General features: G+C 34.8%; 1 protein-coding gene across 1 annotated transcript in view; it reads right to left on the bottom strand.

The window, feature by feature from the left end:
- Nucleotides 1-119: 119 nt before the first annotated feature.
- Nucleotides 120-17903, bottom strand: part of LOC106883094 (uncharacterized) — a 43376-nt gene continuing 25592 nt past the window's right edge. Inside the window, exons 8-11 of the mRNA XM_014933985.3 lie at nucleotides 13614-13733; nucleotides 12195-12425; nucleotides 8142-8259; nucleotides 120-4313 (exon numbers count right to left, since the gene is read on the bottom strand). Coding sequence (XP_014789471.1) covers nucleotides 2290-4313; nucleotides 8142-8259; nucleotides 12195-12425; nucleotides 13614-13733 — 2493 coding nt within the window. The 3' untranslated portion in view covers nucleotides 120-2289. The remainder of the gene's footprint in view (nucleotides 4314-8141; nucleotides 8260-12194; nucleotides 12426-13613; nucleotides 13734-17903) is intronic.

Raw genomic sequence — 17903 nt, 5'->3', positions numbered from 1 at the left:
AAGGAACGTTTCCTGAGAGTTGTATATGGTTATAAATGAAAAGCATATGCTGGTTCTATCCAAAGATAGAACATCACTTATGCCCACTAGATCAATCAACATAAAATTTAACAAACACATTTTAGAGAAAAATATATATTTTAATTTCATTCAGTGTAATCCATTGCATGCAATCATTTAAAACAGATCATGAATTCTCATGTTATGTAAACATTAAGTGTGGTGTGCGTGTATGTATATAATCTATAATTATTGATTTCATGTCATGACAAAGCTTATGAAATCTTGATTTTCTTACAAAGAATATACTGATTTGGTTTGCTGTTGCTTTTCCTGGCTCAAAAGAACAGCCGAATTCAGCAATGAAAGAAACAAATACTTGTCAGTGCTTCTGCTTTTTGCTGAAGTGAGCTGTACTTATTGAAACTGTTAGTAGTCTGATGGACTTAGTTACATAGGAACTGTTTATATATATATATCTTTATATATATATAGTATCTTTGTTTCATTTTGACTTCTCAGCATCAGGGATTATCCTGAAATTGTCTAAAATTTAAGTAAATGGGTTGAAAAATAACTAAGTAAGAAATAGAAAAAGTCATAGGGTATCTTTCTATTTATAACTTATGAAACCAAATCTTTTTAAGCCAAATACTTTTGTTAGGGACCCAGCAAGTGTTGTGGGAGTGATATAGTTTTAAAGAGAAATATTTTGCAAGATATTTTGTGTGAGGGACATTATGTATACATATTGCTGTGTCTGGGGAGATTAATTTTGTGTTTATACCTTATTAACTAACACATTCACCAGTTCAATTTCCACTCTATTTATTTATATATATATTTTTTCTTCCAGAATTTTTATTGCTTCTTGCAATCTTCTCATAGTTGTTGACTGTAATCAGAGCTGTGTTCGTTTTGTTTGTTTATGTGCATGTGCGTATTTTGCATATTCATGTTTTTGTATGTGTGTCTGTGTATGCTTGTCTGTATTACCTATGTACCTATCTATCTGTTTTCCTACATATCTACCTATATATATATACACCCACATAACAGCCTATTAACAAATATACCTATGTATGTATTTGAGTATCGCTACCTTCTACATGTATTTCCTATTTAGTGTGGGAGATGTTTCATTTATGAGGACGTAGTCCTGTATTTGTCTGAGTGATAGGTTCTTCGGTTACTCGGATAAAATGCAGATGTCAAGTTGGCCTCATAAACAAAACATCACCTGTACTAAATAGGAAATACACATAGAAAGTAGTGATACCCACAATATACATACATAGGTAAATGGATATGTAGGAAAACAGATAGATAGGTACAGAGGTGATATGGACAGACAAGCACACACAAAAGTAGATGGAAACATGGCCATATACACACACACACTCCACACACAGATACACACATACATAGACACATTCAAACATGCACACACAAGGAGACAGGTACACACAAAAATGAATATGTAGAATACATACACATGTGCACAAATAAACAAAAGGACTACAGCTCCAATAACGGACAGTCAACAACTATTGAGAAGGTTGCAAGAAGTAAGGAAAATTCTGGAAGAAAAAAATATATATAAACAAATTGAATGGAAATTAGACCAGTAAATGTGTTAGTTAATAAGGCATAAAGACAAAATTACTCTCTCCAGATACAACAAAATATGCTTCAACACACAAATTCACATCAAGAATCTTGCAAACCAGATACAAAAAAGAAATACAGGTCATCGTCAACTTCCAACCACAATTGGTTCTGATTGATTGTAAGTTGGCCTATAGGCCTACATGGCTTTGTTTTATATTTTTACATTCTTATGGTACATTTTCAGGTAAAGGTCACACACAGCATTCTATATCATACTACTATACTGGCGTTAGTCTTAAGCAGTTCTCGATGTCTCCATGTCAGGATAGTCATCCAATACAGTGACAATCGATAACCAAACCTAGGAGAAGCATTTGTTGGCTGACATCATCCGTAGATGGGTTAATTTCTAAGAAATTAAACCCATCAGATTTCAGCTGGACTATTTATTATTGCTGCTGGAAGCTGGCGTGCCAATTGTCGTAAAGTCAATTGGTCATAAGTCGATAACGACCTGTATATATATATATATATATTTGAAAGTCTTTGTAAAAATTACTTTATACAGTTTTTAAGTATAAAGGAGGTTTTTAAAAAAAATTATTGTTACAGTAATTCCCAAACTATATTCTCATAAAAACTTCCTAACTGTAGAACAAAAGTTCTCCCTTATTAGTACTAGTCTATTACAAAACGTGGGATTTTTTTCTCAATAATTATGACTTCATCCTGACTAGATGAGTTGTGAGGACTTGTAACGTTATCGTGGCAGTTAACAGGAAGATTATTATTATCACAGTTGTTATGAAGCGATGACATCCTCTCTAATGTCTTTGGTGACAGCAAAGATTCAGAGCTTGAAGATATTGAAAAGGGACTTGGTGGCATTGTTTCTTGACTTTCACTTAAATTTTTATTCTCACAATCTGGATCCCACTCACTATTTTGAGAGTCGCTAATGACTATAGTGGTCTGTGACAAGCTTTTCTCTATTGGTTGATTATCTTCCCTGCTTTTGCACAATACTTCCCCATTTGAATTGCTCTGAGACGTATTAATAGATGTTGATTGTGCTGAAGTTGTAGAATCTAGATTTATCCTGTGCTTACTTTTAAGGGAATTTTGATTAACCGGCTTTTCTTCAACAGTGCAATTTTCTAAAACAGTAGAATGAGAAATAAAAGACTCCACATTATTTACCAACTGAACGTCACAAACATTCTTGTGATTACTGCAATTATCATCACAAGAAGCTATTGTTTCATGCTTTCGTTTACCCAGTTGAGAAGAAGCAGGAATTGACTGAGAAACAGTTTTATCAGATGGAATTTCTTTAGACATGCAACAGATGTTCCCAGTATTATTGCCTCCTGCACTTACTTCTGGGATAGAGCAACTTGTTTCACTCTTCAAACTTTCATTTATTGTATTATTATCTTCATCAACACTGAACATAGAAGTCACTTCTTTATTCATGGCAAGAGAAAAACTTTTGGTAACACCACTTGATGCTGAACTCTGAATTTCAGACTTATTCTTACTTGGAGAGGTCTCAGACATTCTTTTACTCTTCTCAGTAATCTTGCAAACGGAATGATCAAAACTAGAACTATGACTGTTATTTGAAAGAGGTCCATCTTGTAATGCTATAGCTTTGCTTTTACCATCACTAATGCAATCAGAGGATTTATCATCAACATTAAGCTTTGTCTCTGGTATATTTTTACTGGAATCTTTAGAATCAAATGACTTTTTCATGATATGCTGTATAGAACCTGGATCTGTCTGACTGCTATTACCACCAAAATAATATAATGGCCTGAAAATTTGACTGAGGTTTACTAGTTGATCTTTATAAATCTTTGTATCTCTTTGATTGTCTGTGGCCTCTTTCTGATCAAGAACTTTACTTTGGTTTTGACTTGTAATTTTTTTCACTTCATTTTGTTCTGTGTAGTTTTTAGTATAGATATTGTTTGGAGACATTTGATGGTAATTTACATAATTTCCATTTCCTTCTGGGGTTTTGTATTTTTCTTCTTCTGACTGTTCTAATGGAGCATCAGACAATAATTTTTCCTTGTCTTCTTTATCTCTTGGTGATTTCATAGTTAACATATCTTTATTACTCTCTGTATATTTTGGTGACATGTTACCCTGGTTACTGGATACAGGTTTTGGTGACATGTGAGTTAATTCAGTTACATGTTTTGGGGAAATATCTCTTATCTGTTCTGCTGCCATAGTGGGCAACATGAATTCACATGGAATGGAATTTTGTGACATATTTTCTAATGAGTGACTCTGGCTATTACAATGATGTGATGTTACACTTTCTAAGGTTTCTTCATGTGAGTTATACTGCTGTGATAGTTTGTTGTTGGACATAACCTGTTTGCTGTTATTGCTTTGTGATGTCATATCACTAGACATTTCTCTGTAAGTATTGCTATGTTGTGATATCTTGTCTTTAAATTTATCTCTCAGTTTGGTATAATGTGATGTACTTTCTTCAGATATATCTCTTGGGGTTCCATGACTTTGTAACATCACACTGTCACTCTCAACTCCCTGAACATCACAACTTGATGACATATTTTCGTTTTCGTTACTGCTGGTACTCTCTGAAATCGAGATCTGTGACTCTTGATTATATGAACTCTCAGAGTCACCAAAGGAAACACTTGTTCGGGGAGGATAAGCTGTCAAAAAATAATAGAATCCATTTTAACATAAAAAGTAAACATAATCTTTGTATCAGCATACAAACATATCTCATTTTCTTTTAAAATAATTTTTAAACATTTCCGCCTCACCCATGGAGAAGAGAAAAAATATGTGAATCAACCACAGGAAGTAAGCTGATTTGTAATTGGTCAGCCTGGGCATTATCTTTTACTTGTTTCAGTCATTAGATTGGGGCACCACCTTGAAGAATTTTTAGTTGAATGAATTGACCTCGGTACTTATTTCTCTTTTAAGTCTGGAACTTATTCTATCAGTCTCTTTTGCCAAACTGCTAAGTTATCACCGGTTGTCAAGCGGTGATTGTGGGACAAACAAAGACATACACACACACATATATTATGACAGGCTTCTTTCAGTTTCTGTCTACCAAATCCACTCACAAGGCTTTGGTCAGATAGTAGAACACACCTGTCCAAGATGCCACACAGTGGGGCTGAACCCTAAATCATGTAGTTGGGAAGCAAGCTTCTTATTTCATTATTGCCCACAAGAGGCTAAACATAGAGGGGACAAACAAGGGGATTAAGTCGATTACATCGACCCAGTGCGTAACTGGTACTTAATTTATCGACCCCGAAAGGATGAAAGGCAAAGTCGACCTCGGCGGAATTTGAACTCAGAACGTAAAGGCAGACGAAATACCGCTAAGCATTTCGGCCTGCGCCTATATATGAGTATGTATTTTGAATTTATCATCCAGTGGGGTACATTTAACAGTAAATAAACAACAAAAATTATATCACCATTTAACATCCATCTTTCATACTGACATGGGTTAAACAGTTGAATGGGATCTAACGAGTCAGAAGACAATGTCATGCTCTAATGTCTTTGGCATGGATTCTATGACCAGATATCATTCTTAAAAGCAATTAGTTTCAGTGTGTACTGGGTGCTCTTTTGCAGTACCAGCACTAGTGAGAGCCTAATATGGTCCCTATAACTGAGGGAGAGTAAAGTAAAATGAGAAGAGATTTATAGTTGTGATAGAGTAGTAGTGGATAGAGTAACAGGATGGGCAGAGAGGTAAGGGAAGGATTAAAGTCAGGAGCTATTGAGAAAAAGGAAGGTGGAATCAGAATGGAAAGGTGATAGGGTGGGTTGTGTAGGGGAGATCTAAGGATATCTAACATGAGAGGTATGGATGGAAGGTATAAGGGAAAGAAGACAGGAAGGGAGAAATAGACTAGGATGGTCTTGAAAGAGTAACTAAAGGCAAGAGAAGCTGGAGGGTACCATAGAAGGGAAGGGAAAGAGGAGAGAAAGCATCCCAGATAGGAAGGATGTAAAGAGAGTAGTGAGAGCAGTAGGTGGATGCAACAAGAACACTGTGATAGAGAGAAGGTTGAAGGCACCGCAGAGGTTTAAGGGTGAGAAGTGAGATAAAGGCAAGAGTAGGTGTTGGTTGGCAATAGAGCTAACCCAGGAGAATGTGCTGGTTGGTAGTACAATGGAACAAATATGACAGATGAGATGGAAGAAGTATGAATGATGAAGAGACTGGATCATGGGTGAGTGGAGAAGACCTGAGATTAGAGGATGGTAAGGTAGGCTTGATGGAATATATATCACAGCTTCTTAAACACTATCCTTGTGTTAAGGTGTATTTTACCATGGATGGACAGGTCTTCTGTGGCACTGCATATTGCCAATCAGTCTTTTGTTATTTCCTCCATGGGATGCAGCATTTTCATGTCAGCCTCCACTATTTCATCCCAAGTATTCTTTGGTCTCCTTCTACAAGTTCCACTAAGCAGCCATTCTCCATATACATAACATGCCTGTACCAGAACAGCCTCCTCTCTAGCACACTACTCATGATTCCTATCATACTTGATTTTTAGTTTTGTTCATTTGCTCTCAAACATTCATGTACACCAACATTACACATCTATCAGAACATGCATGTTTCAAATCTTTCTAATCTTCTCAAGGTTCATATCTCACTATCATGCAACATTGCAGTTCTATCACAAGCACTATTCAATCTGACCTTTATTCAGAAAAAAAAACCTTTGGTAATAGTTCCATGAACTGTTTTTAACTCATTTTTACCTTGGCTACTATACTAGAAACTGTTGACTTCTAATGAGCTATCCTGGCATTTAAGAGGATCTATTTCTGGTGTGCATATTGTAGTACTGTTCCAGTACACTTGTCACATACGAAGCTTACTTTCTCTGTTGGTCTGTAATTCCATAACATCTCTTGTCTGTCCATAGCTTTTACTCTGTACATCATCTGGAATTTATACCTATTTCTTTTCTGCATTTCAAGCAAGGCCATTTTCTAGATAATACCTGGGTCCTGTCTTCTTTCCTACGAACACCCTGGCCTTTGATAAGTTACCTTGAGGCCTTTTAATTCTAGGTTTATCTTCCCTGACTAAAATTCTGTTTTGGATAGTCAATCTTGCAGAAATGAACTAAGCTCAGCTTGCTTTCTGCTTTATAGTCATAACCAAAGCATTTGATCATATTTTAATGCACAACATGCAAGGAATGTGAAACTGCAGAATCCACTACTGCAAAGTGGTGCGTTCAATATGAGCTCTAGATTAAAGCTTTAAATAACCAAAATGCAAAATTAACAAGTTTCTCTGAAGCATCTGATTAGTTACATTTGTGAGGTAGTTAAATTAGAGCTGTTTGATGATTAAACAACAACAGTGGCAGTTGAAGTGGCTTCAGTAACAAAATGATGACAACTGTAGCTAATATTATCCCTTGCCACTTCAAAGATATTGCATAGTCGAGATGGTTAATACCTCCCACTAGTGATGGCTATTTCAAAAAGAAACTTTGTTTTGACTTCATGAGGTTAAACTATAATTAAACAAATGCCTGTAGGAAATTAACAGTAGTTCACCAAGCCATAACAGAGTAACTGAAAAAGGACTATTTGTAAGGAAATTACCATGCTTAATATGCAGAAAGGAAGTAGGTAGAAATCCCCAAAAAGTATGGTGAGGTCACAGGCAGGTAGATTGGGTAATTTATATCAGGAATATTGCAAAACTGAATTTGAACTTTGAACTCAGAATGTTAAATCAGAAGAAATGCTGTCCAGCGTGGTAACGATTCTGAAAGCTCATCACTTTAATAATAATAATAGTTACGAGGATGGTGAGACCAATAAGATCAGTGAGGAAACTGGCTCAGTCCTCAGCTTGCTACTGTTTATTCCAGTTTTCTAGGCCGTAACATGGAATTGCAGAGCATGTCTGTGAGTATTCCAGATGGTGTATATAAACTGTGAGTGCACAAGAGAAACAAGGAAGACTATATTTAGCATATGCACAAGAGTAGTTGAAAGTAATGGCTAGGAAAGCTCCATCAAAGTATTGGTAACTTCTGTTATCTCTGTGATCAAATTAGCAGTGGAGGTGGGTGCCCTAAAAGCATGGCCCTAGTAGCCATGGTGGAAGTTGAGTGAGCTAATATCTTAGTTGGCAACAGAGGAGTTCACTATTTGAATGAAAGGTAGATTGTATGATGCTTGTGTACATAATGTGCTGTAGCACAGTACTGAAACATGGGACTGAATGTGGAAGATGTTTGAAAGCAGGAAAGAAATGAGGAATGTATCTTCTGGTGGATGTGCAAGTAACAAGGGCATATATTTTACCATCAGGTTGACATAAGTGCACATTATCTTCATCATTTAACTGGCATGGGTTGCATGGCTTGACATAGTGCTGGCTAGCAGGGAGTTAAAAGAGTCTTTCTGAAAACAAAAGTAAACTGGAAGATCATAAAAAGAATCCTAATTAACATACTTACAGATTTCTGGAACTTTCTTAAGTTTCATCATTCCAAGTTGGCTGTCATTAGATGAACAATGCTGCTGCTGTTTCTTTGGTTTGGACTCATCCAGAATCTTATTGAGTTTTATTTGAGTCTTAATAATGATAATAAATAATAATAATAATACTGCTTGTGGTGATTCAATTCAATTCAACTCAATCACATCAACTCATGCAGAACTTCTTGCACTCTCATCAAATATTTCATTACACAACAGACACAATGCATATTCTACATAATTATCATCCAAAACTACAACACAATTCACAACCTTTCAAGTGGTCACTCATTTAGCTGAAAAAAGGAGTCAAATATCCTCCCAGCTCAAATTAAAAGTGATGGACACTAAAAATGTAACCCTTATGTCTGAATAAAAGGCAGGATGGTCACAGCTGGAATGTCTATGAGCATAGATCTAGTGGATCATGATGACCTGAGTCTAAACAACAGACCTCACTAGACAACAAATGCGAGTTGCAATGACCAACCACCCTAATAAATTGACAACTGATATAGCACAAATTTCATACAGCAAATCAAGAAAGCACAGCTGATATATTATACAAACAGCATCACATATTTCCAAATGATAAGGTTGAATCCACCTCAGGAACAAGGAGGGATACCAACCTGGTGGTGCAGTAGAATTTAGTATTAACTGGTGTCATTATGATGATGGTTATAATAACTTTTTTACATAGACCACCTTCTGGTGCCTATGTAGGAAATTATAGAAGGAAATAGTCAATTATATCAACTCCAATATTTGACTGGTATTTTATCCACCCTAGAAAGTTAAAATGCACAATTGACTTGGGCCTGGATTTTCACAAAGAATCTAAAGGGTCAGAATAAATGCAGTAATGATTCTACCAACCCCCTCCCCGCCTAATGTAGGCAGGAGACCAAAATTTGTGGTGTGGGAACAGTCAAACATAACTCCAGTATATGACTGATATTTTATTTTATTAATTCTGGAAGGATAAAGGGCTATGTTGAACTCAGAATGTACAGAGCCAGAACAAATACCATACAACATTATATGCAATGATTCTGAAAATCTACTGCTCTAATAATGAGTGTTTCTAACATAGGCATAAGGCTATAAATTTGAAGGAGAGAGGTGAGTTGATTAAATCAACTCCAGAATGTGAGTGGGGCAATATTTGTGTATAATACATACTTTTCTTTCAGATTTTTATACTTACTTATTTATAGATTTTTAATTCATATATTAAGAGTGTGTACCATACACAGAGAACTCAATGTTACATATCCCCACCCCAGTCAAATGCATTGCTATATTTGAGATAGCATAAGCAGAAGTAAGTTATATTAAGTCCAAGCCACAATGTGTAATGTCTAAGTTATGATCTGAGTTGTAATCATTATAATGATGTTACAGTTTTCTATGAGGGTGCTAATACATTAAATGTACATCACAGTACAGTCATCAGACATGTGTCCTTTAGTGTTCTACACATCAAACTTAAATAAAGAAGGTCAGAATATAATAGTTCTTTACATTTGACGGATATTTGTCCTCATCTTGTTTGTTGTTAACATAATGTTTCGGCTGATATACCCTCCAGCCTTCTTCAGGTGTCTTGGGGAAATTTTGAACCTGGGTTCTCATTCCTAAGGTATTTTTCGATGTTGTTATTATTATTATTATTACTATTATTATTAGTGTTCAGGTCATTGCTTGGAATCGAACTCAGAATCTTGGGGTTAGTAGCCCGCGCTCTTAACCACTACGCCATATGCCCGTAGATTCTTAACCACAACGCCATATGCCCCAAGATTCCGAGTTCGATTCCAAGCAGTGACCTGAATATTAATTATAATAGTAATAATAATAACAACAGCATCGAAAAATACCTTAGGAATGAGAACCCAGGTTCAAAATTTCCTCAAGACACCTGAAGAAGGCTGGAGGGTATATCAGCCGAAATGTTGTGTTAACAACAAACAAGATGAGGACAAATATCCGTTGAATGTAATTTATGTAAATAATATACAGAATTCCTCATCTCTTAAATATAGAACTATATAATAGTTCTGTTGTCAAAAATACTATTTGAATTATTGTATATGAAGAACCAGTGAGGATAATTCATAGATATTGTCATTACTGAATGGAAATATGAACTGAGAAAAAAATGGAATGCTTTTGGTCCTAAAATACTATATTTGTTATAATGAACTGACAGTATATTCACTTCTGTTGAAAGAACAAACATATTTAATAATGAAAGTATTTCAACAGAAGTATAAAGGAAGTATTTATGTTATATGGTATGTCTTTTATATTATTCTATAAATTTTAATTTGTACCTCAAAAGGTGCACACTAGATGTTCTCAATACGAGCGCCTGATTCATTTCACTTTGTCTTGTTAATCTTCAGGCCAATATGTCAAGGAATAAGTGTGAAGCTTTGAAAGAGAACTTTTCTGGTGATAGTATGATGATAAAAAAATAACAATTAGTATACATTTTTATAGAATCTGACAACTTCACCTTGCTTTCTAATGATGTTGGATGTTAACAGGAATGGTAAGAGGAAGACCTACACTTTAGCAATGCCAACAATTCTACATCACAGACAAGTTCAGTCTAAGCTCATTCCATTAAAAGCTGAATATCTTTCATCAAGAAAACTATTTATTTACCTCTGTCTGTCTTCTACAACGTTCATCTTATCCTTGAAACTAACAACATCAAACACACTGAAAACTCACTGTACATTCAAAGCACTAACTAGAGATAGAATATGATAAAGTCAACTTTAACATACTTTGATAACAACTGAAGCATGTATGAAACAGACAGTATTTTAACAGCTAAAGCATTTATACATTAAAAAAACAAATAAGTAGATTTTAAAAAATTCAGCTAGTTATAGTTTCAACAGATATAAGCATGTGTAAATGTAGATGCATCATGTCACGGATGAGTTTTCTCCCCTGTACTAACAAGACAATCGCAGGGGAAACAATTCTAGAGAAAATGCAGTATGTTAAAGGTTAAGCAACACTTAGCAGAAATTTAACTGACAAAGTACTGGCCCTCAACTCTTTTACCATATTTTACTGTCTCCGTTTCAACTAATTTTGAAAATAATGACGAAGGTAGTAAAATAACTGTCATAACTGAACTGGTGTTTGAAACATAAACATGAAATTTTGAAAGCAGGTTTTAATTTAGATCATTTTAAACATGAAGTTTGTATCAGAGAACCAAGGGCAGCCTCGGGTGGGCTGGCATCAAAATGTTTAAAGACAAAAACTAGCTGATTTTGGAACTGCTTTTATCCTAATGTTTTATGAACTATCAACTTGAAAGCTGCTTTACTGGTCATCCTTGTTGTCTGCATTATCTATTTTGTCTTCCACAATTAATATTTCAGCTCCATCATATTTCAATACATGCACTATGCTACAATTTATAGCAATAATGAAATTGTATTTTATTTTATTCATACAATATATGAAAACAGCTGCTACATCTATTCTTAACCATTATACTCTCAAGTCAAGGGACTCTATAAAGTCATTCTATTTGGTAGAAACAGCAGCCAATTCCCCCTCAAATCACACAGTTATCTTTAAAAAAAAACAGGTCACAGTGGATAATGTAGTCCTAAATATACTATGACTAAAAAGAAAAAAAAATGGAATTATATTTTGGATGTTTTGTATCAGATTTGTTAGATTATAGCTGATTGAGGTTAACAACAACAACATTGTAATCTTCACTGATATTAATAGAATATATATTAACATTAATTCTTTAGCATACAGATTACACTGTCAAATGTAATGTTTATTGATTCACATTGTTTCAATTAATCATGCATTATTTCATAGCTTCGAGATTTCGATGGTGTGATTGTTTTATTTTTAAAGTGGCACTGTAGGGTCGGTTTGAGAAGAAAGATCTGGCTGGTTTGAACATAAAACAAATAGAATATTTGGGCTGGATATGACTGGTTTGAATGTGAAAGGGTTAAAGTAGTTATACATACCTGCTCTAAAGTATAACATTGAGGACAGACATTTGGAAGGACATTTTCAGGTTTCAAATATCTAACAAGAGCTTGAACTTCTTCAAATGATGGATGAAAGGAATAACATACACGGCATGTATTTTGGCCAACCCACTGAAGTGCATCCACACAGCCCTTTCTTCTGGATCCTTCCACAAACCACATAACAGATACTTTAATAACAAGTAATTCTGATATTTTGGTTCTTAGCTGAAAAGAAAACAAATAAATAAATTATGACACAATGCAAATTTCATCTTTCGTTTTTTAACCCACTAAGAACACCATTGCAGATTTAATCTTTCTGTCAAAGAGAAATTATTTCGATACTACAAACTAACAAAACACTTGTCGAATTTCTTATGCTACCATTTCTTGGAACAATAAATTGTTCAATTTATTTCCAGGCAGAATTGCTTGGACATTTATTCATAAAGTGTTTTGGATACAGATGACAATTTAGTGCCAGTGACAAGATATAAACAAAGGACCACATGAGCGTTTGTCCGCTCGCTACTCTTTTGGCCAGCTGTTCTCTCCTTATAAATTTTTCAAATTATCTCTTCTTACACCTTTGCATCATTGAAAACTTTGAATTATTTGTGCAACATTTAATTCTTTATTCAGGAGGTTTTTAGCATCTTTTGATTTTTCAGATGTTAATTCAACTACATCCTCTTTTTGCATGGTGTTTGTGAACACAGTAACTTTGGATTTGCATTGCTGCTGATAGTGTGATAGTAGCAGGGGATGATATTTTCAGCCATGTTGTATTGACAATTTGATTCTTCTTTGTTTCCATACTCACTGTTGTTGTTGTTGTTTTGGTCAGCACTAGTGGTGGCAGTAGTAATGTTGCTTTCACATCTCTTTTCATTGGTGCTGTTAACATTGCTCTTGTAGTTCATAGATTCTTTTTTAACAGGTAGTAGTGAGAAATTTGTAATGTGTTAGTTGTTGGAACAGATAATTCCTGCCTGGATTTGCAAAGCCATATTTTTATTTCTAGATAATTTAACTTTACTATTAAAAAACAAAAAAATTTACCCTGAAGGACAAAACTTTCAAAAACAATCAACTAGCCTTAGAGGATACTGGCTGGCTTAATAATAAAATGGTACAACAAAATAAAATTCAATAACAACTTTCAAGCTTCAAGAAGACATCTTTCTCTTACATTACATATACCATGCACAACAAAATATATACTAATATTACAAGAAACTAAACTCCATAACAAAACAAACTGATGCAGTACACCAACAGGAGGAGTGTATACTCCCCAAATCCCCACAAAAATAAGAACCAAATGCTACACACACCTCAGGAGCATGGAGGCACAGTAGAAACTTGCAAGAAACTATAGGAGAAAAAAGAAAATAATGATAAGTTCATTACCTGTGGGCAATACTGAGTGTTGTGAAAGTGGATTCTAGTACTTCGTGCAGATGTAGTGAATGAATCCTTAAGTTTAGGAATTGTGTCATAAACAGATTTCTTAAAATCATCAACATGAACCTAGTGAGAAAATAAAATTGTCATATCAAACCAAATGTGATCATCATCATTCTCTTCTCTTTAACTGTTATCACCATTATAACCTTCACTGGAATAGTTATGGTCTATCCTCATTGTATTCACACCAATCAGGCCAGAAAACATGACTGATTCCAAAATGGTCAGATTGTAACACTACACTACTCATAAGTAAAAAAAAAAACAAAAAAAAAACATGATAGTATGTATAACACTGCTTCCAGACCAGACTGGAGCATTGTTTATCTAGCATGATTGGGGGACCTGGAGGTTACTCATAAACAACCACTGTACCATATCCTAGCTCCTGGAGCTACTCAACAATAATCTCCATCAGATTCGCTTTGTCATTGCCATACTCCTCATTTTACATATCTCAATCACCACCAGGATTGCTGTCACTACCCTCTCCATATATACATCTTGAAACTTCAGCTTCAACAAAGTTGACAAGAGGCACTCAACATCATTGGCAAATTTTCTGTAGCAACTCAAATCTAATAAGCTTAAATATGATCTGACTTAGTCCATAAGGAGTCATGCACAACCATACAATGCTCTTTCCAGTAAGTGTAGATTATGCTCAGAGGAATCACTGTGCATTTTGTTGAGAAGCGAATTGATCATTAATAAATTCTCAGAAAGAATAGTAAGATGCTTGCATACTAAGAAATACACATTTGCCCAATTTAGGATAATCACTGACTTGATTAGCATCTATGGATTACCAGGATTTTCAGGTAGTGAACTTAAACTTCCCCCTGGGACACATGTTTGCGATATAACATCACTGAGATACTTCGTACTACACTGTATGGTAACTATTTGTTCACTGTCTTGCATACACTTGTGTCTATCCTTACATATTGCCTTCTAAGTGATGAACACATCATCACCTACACTCAACAACACAGGATATCACTATATTGCCAAGAGGCTTTCCATCGACTATATGTTGCATGATAAATTGCTTATTCAACCAACACCTGTAGACTCATAATACCATTAATTCAATTAAAAACAGACAACCCAGGAACATATAATTATGAACCAATAGAACCAATTTGTATGAACTGATCAGTTGATTAGGACATACAATACATGCATGAAATTATTGTTGCACTAACATTGCTTTATGGCATGTTGTTTCATTGTTTCATTAAATTGCCTAGTTAGACTAAACATGTCCAATGGAATACACTATTGGAATGTGTCTATATTTCAACTAAACTCAGATATAGACATGGATGAGTACATACACATAAATGCATACATGTATGTGTAATGTTACATGCATATATTACTCAAAGGAATTCCAACCCTGTCTGTTTTTCACATTTTATTTATAATCTAATATTAATATAAGATATAAAATTACGGAGATGTACTTGCACAGCAAGTGACCTGATCTGAGATCGTGTGCTGGAACGAAAACAATTGCAGCGTGGAAGGTGTTTATAAGCCATTTAAAATAACACACAAAAACCGTTAGATTCACTTCAACATTTAAATTTAATTTGTCTCAGATGCAGCACAGAATTTTGTCAGTGAACAGGTCGCGGTCTCAAAGCGACGAAAATATTTTGACAAATTAAATTTAAATGTTGAAGTGAATCTAACGGATTTTGTGTGTTATTTTAAATGGCTTATAAACACCTTCCACACTGCAAGATATAAAATAATATAGTAAAAAGAAATGAAATGAAATATTAATTGTCTATTCTTATAGAACAAATGAAATATTAAATATCCATTCTTATTGAATTAGTATACTTTCTTGCATTTATGCAATCTTCAGGTTCATTGGTGGTGACAGTTGTGATCATTGGTTTCAACTGTGGTTGACTGGTTAAATTTTTTCCTTTGTATACATTCCTGTGGATAGAAGTAGAAGTTGCTTTGCTATATATATATATATATGTATAAATATATAAAAGGATAAAGAGAGCAATGGTAAAGTTAGAAATATATTTCCAACCTTACCATTGCTCTCTTTATCCTTTTATATATTTATACATACACACGCTAATACACGACTTATAATCCCCAATCCTGTTCATGCAACGACTGGGGCATAACTAGTCGGTATACATCACTTATTCGGTATTACCTGTATCTTTTGGGTTTGGTTAAATCCATTACCCTCCTCAACCATATATATATATATATATATATATATATATATATATATATATATATATATATACACTCACACATCTGTGAATATAAGTATTTAGGTGATTTTATGAATGTATGTGTGTGAGACTATTTACATACACAAATGTACTTACTGGCATAAGCGCAAAGGCGAAAGTATACATGTAGGTTTATAGTGGGAGCAGGTAAGTATGTGTATATACATGTATCGATATATGTGTATATAGACGTATGTTGTCATCATCATCATCATCATCGTTTAACGTCCGCTTTCCATGCTAGCATGGGTTGGACGATTTGACTGAGGACTGGTGAAACCGGATGGCAACACCAGGCTCCAGTCTGATTTGGCAGAGTTTCTACAGCTGGATGCCCTTCCTAACGCCAACCACTCAGAGAGTGTAGTGGGTGCTTTTACGTGTCACCCGCACGAAAACGGCCACGCTCGAAATGGTGTCTTTTATGTGCCACCCGCACAAGCCAGTCCAGGGGCACTGGCAACGATCTCGCTCGAAAATCCTACAGGAGCCAGTCAGGCGGTACTGGCAACGGCCACGCTCAAAATGGTGCATCTCATGTGCCAACCGCACAAGAACCAGTCCAGGGGCACTGGCAACGATCTTACTTGCCCCTGGACTGGTTCTTATGTTGTGATTATATATATATATATATATATATATATAGAGAGAGAGAGAGAGAGAGAGAGAGAGAGAGATATGTGAATACATATAGATAAATATATATATATATATCATCATCGTTTAACGTCCGCTTTCCATGCTAGCATGGGTTGGACGATTTGATTGAGGACTGGTGAAACCGGATGGCAACACCAGGCTCCAATCTAATTTGGCAGAGTTTCTACAGCTGGATGCCCTTCCTATATATATATATATATACTGGAGCAGGCAAAAGTGTGCGTGTATGTACGTGCATATATGTGTGCATTTATTCTACAGTAGACCCAGTAAATGACACCAGCTCAAATTCACAAAGACAGTCCCTTAGCCAACTTCAACAATATCAAATCTGTTCCCCTTACCCTTCTCCTATCTTTTTTTGTATTCTTATTCTTTTCCTTAACAAATTTAGACATTTACCCACTCCCATATATTATTTCTTAACAAATATGTTTTCCCTTTGGTTCTGTAACTGTGCTTTCCACACATTTTCAATCACACCTCCTGTGAGTTAACATGGAGTTGACAACAATGTAACCTTCATTTGACTAAGGTATCTTTGGCCTGATGGGTAGCTAGGAGATTACCCCTCATTTGGGTAATTATTACTTCTGAGGTTCTGCTAGCAATGAAACATGTAGCCTGGATTGTATCTACTCCATTACCTAATTTTTGATTTCTATTTGCATACACAGGAACCCCAGCTGCTAATCATAAATTATAAAATAACTTTTCTAGGCTTATTGAACTTCGATATGGGAATAATTTACAACCTTCTATGTCAATAAACCACTCTTGTTCCTGAAAATTGTTTTTATATCTTCTATGGACTGCTCAAAGCTTACTAACTTCCTACACCTTGATCTTACCTTTACATATTACACACACACACACATTCTAACTATATTTTCTACTTTCATGGGACTCGTTATATTTTCTATGTTTATATTCTTATATTTCTACATCTTTATCATTTATGTCTTAATATAAATATGTGGTTATTTGAATGGAATAATATCTCATGTCACACATCTGATTTATGAATTTGCTTGTCTGAATGTTTAAGACTAATATCTGAAATTTTTATCTTATACCAAATTTTATTAATCTTTAGCTCATATACAAGCAAAAAAAAACAGTTGTATTATATACTGGAGCCTTATCTCCATTAAAATTCTCGTATTCTACATATATATATATATATATATACATATATACAACCGTACATATACACATAAACATACATATATACATACACACACACACATACGTGAAAAGGAGGAGAGGAAAAGGAAACAAGCTCCTACTACTAAAT

This window comes from Octopus bimaculoides, chromosome 11 (genome assembly GCF_046866305.1).
Source record: "Octopus bimaculoides isolate indiv1 chromosome 11, ASM4686630v1, whole genome shotgun sequence".
Taxonomy (NCBI): Eukaryota; Metazoa; Mollusca; class Cephalopoda; order Octopoda; family Octopodidae; genus Octopus; species Octopus bimaculoides.
The sequence above is the reverse complement of the archived record's forward strand: the minus strand, read 5'-3'. Positions and strand labels throughout refer to the sequence as shown.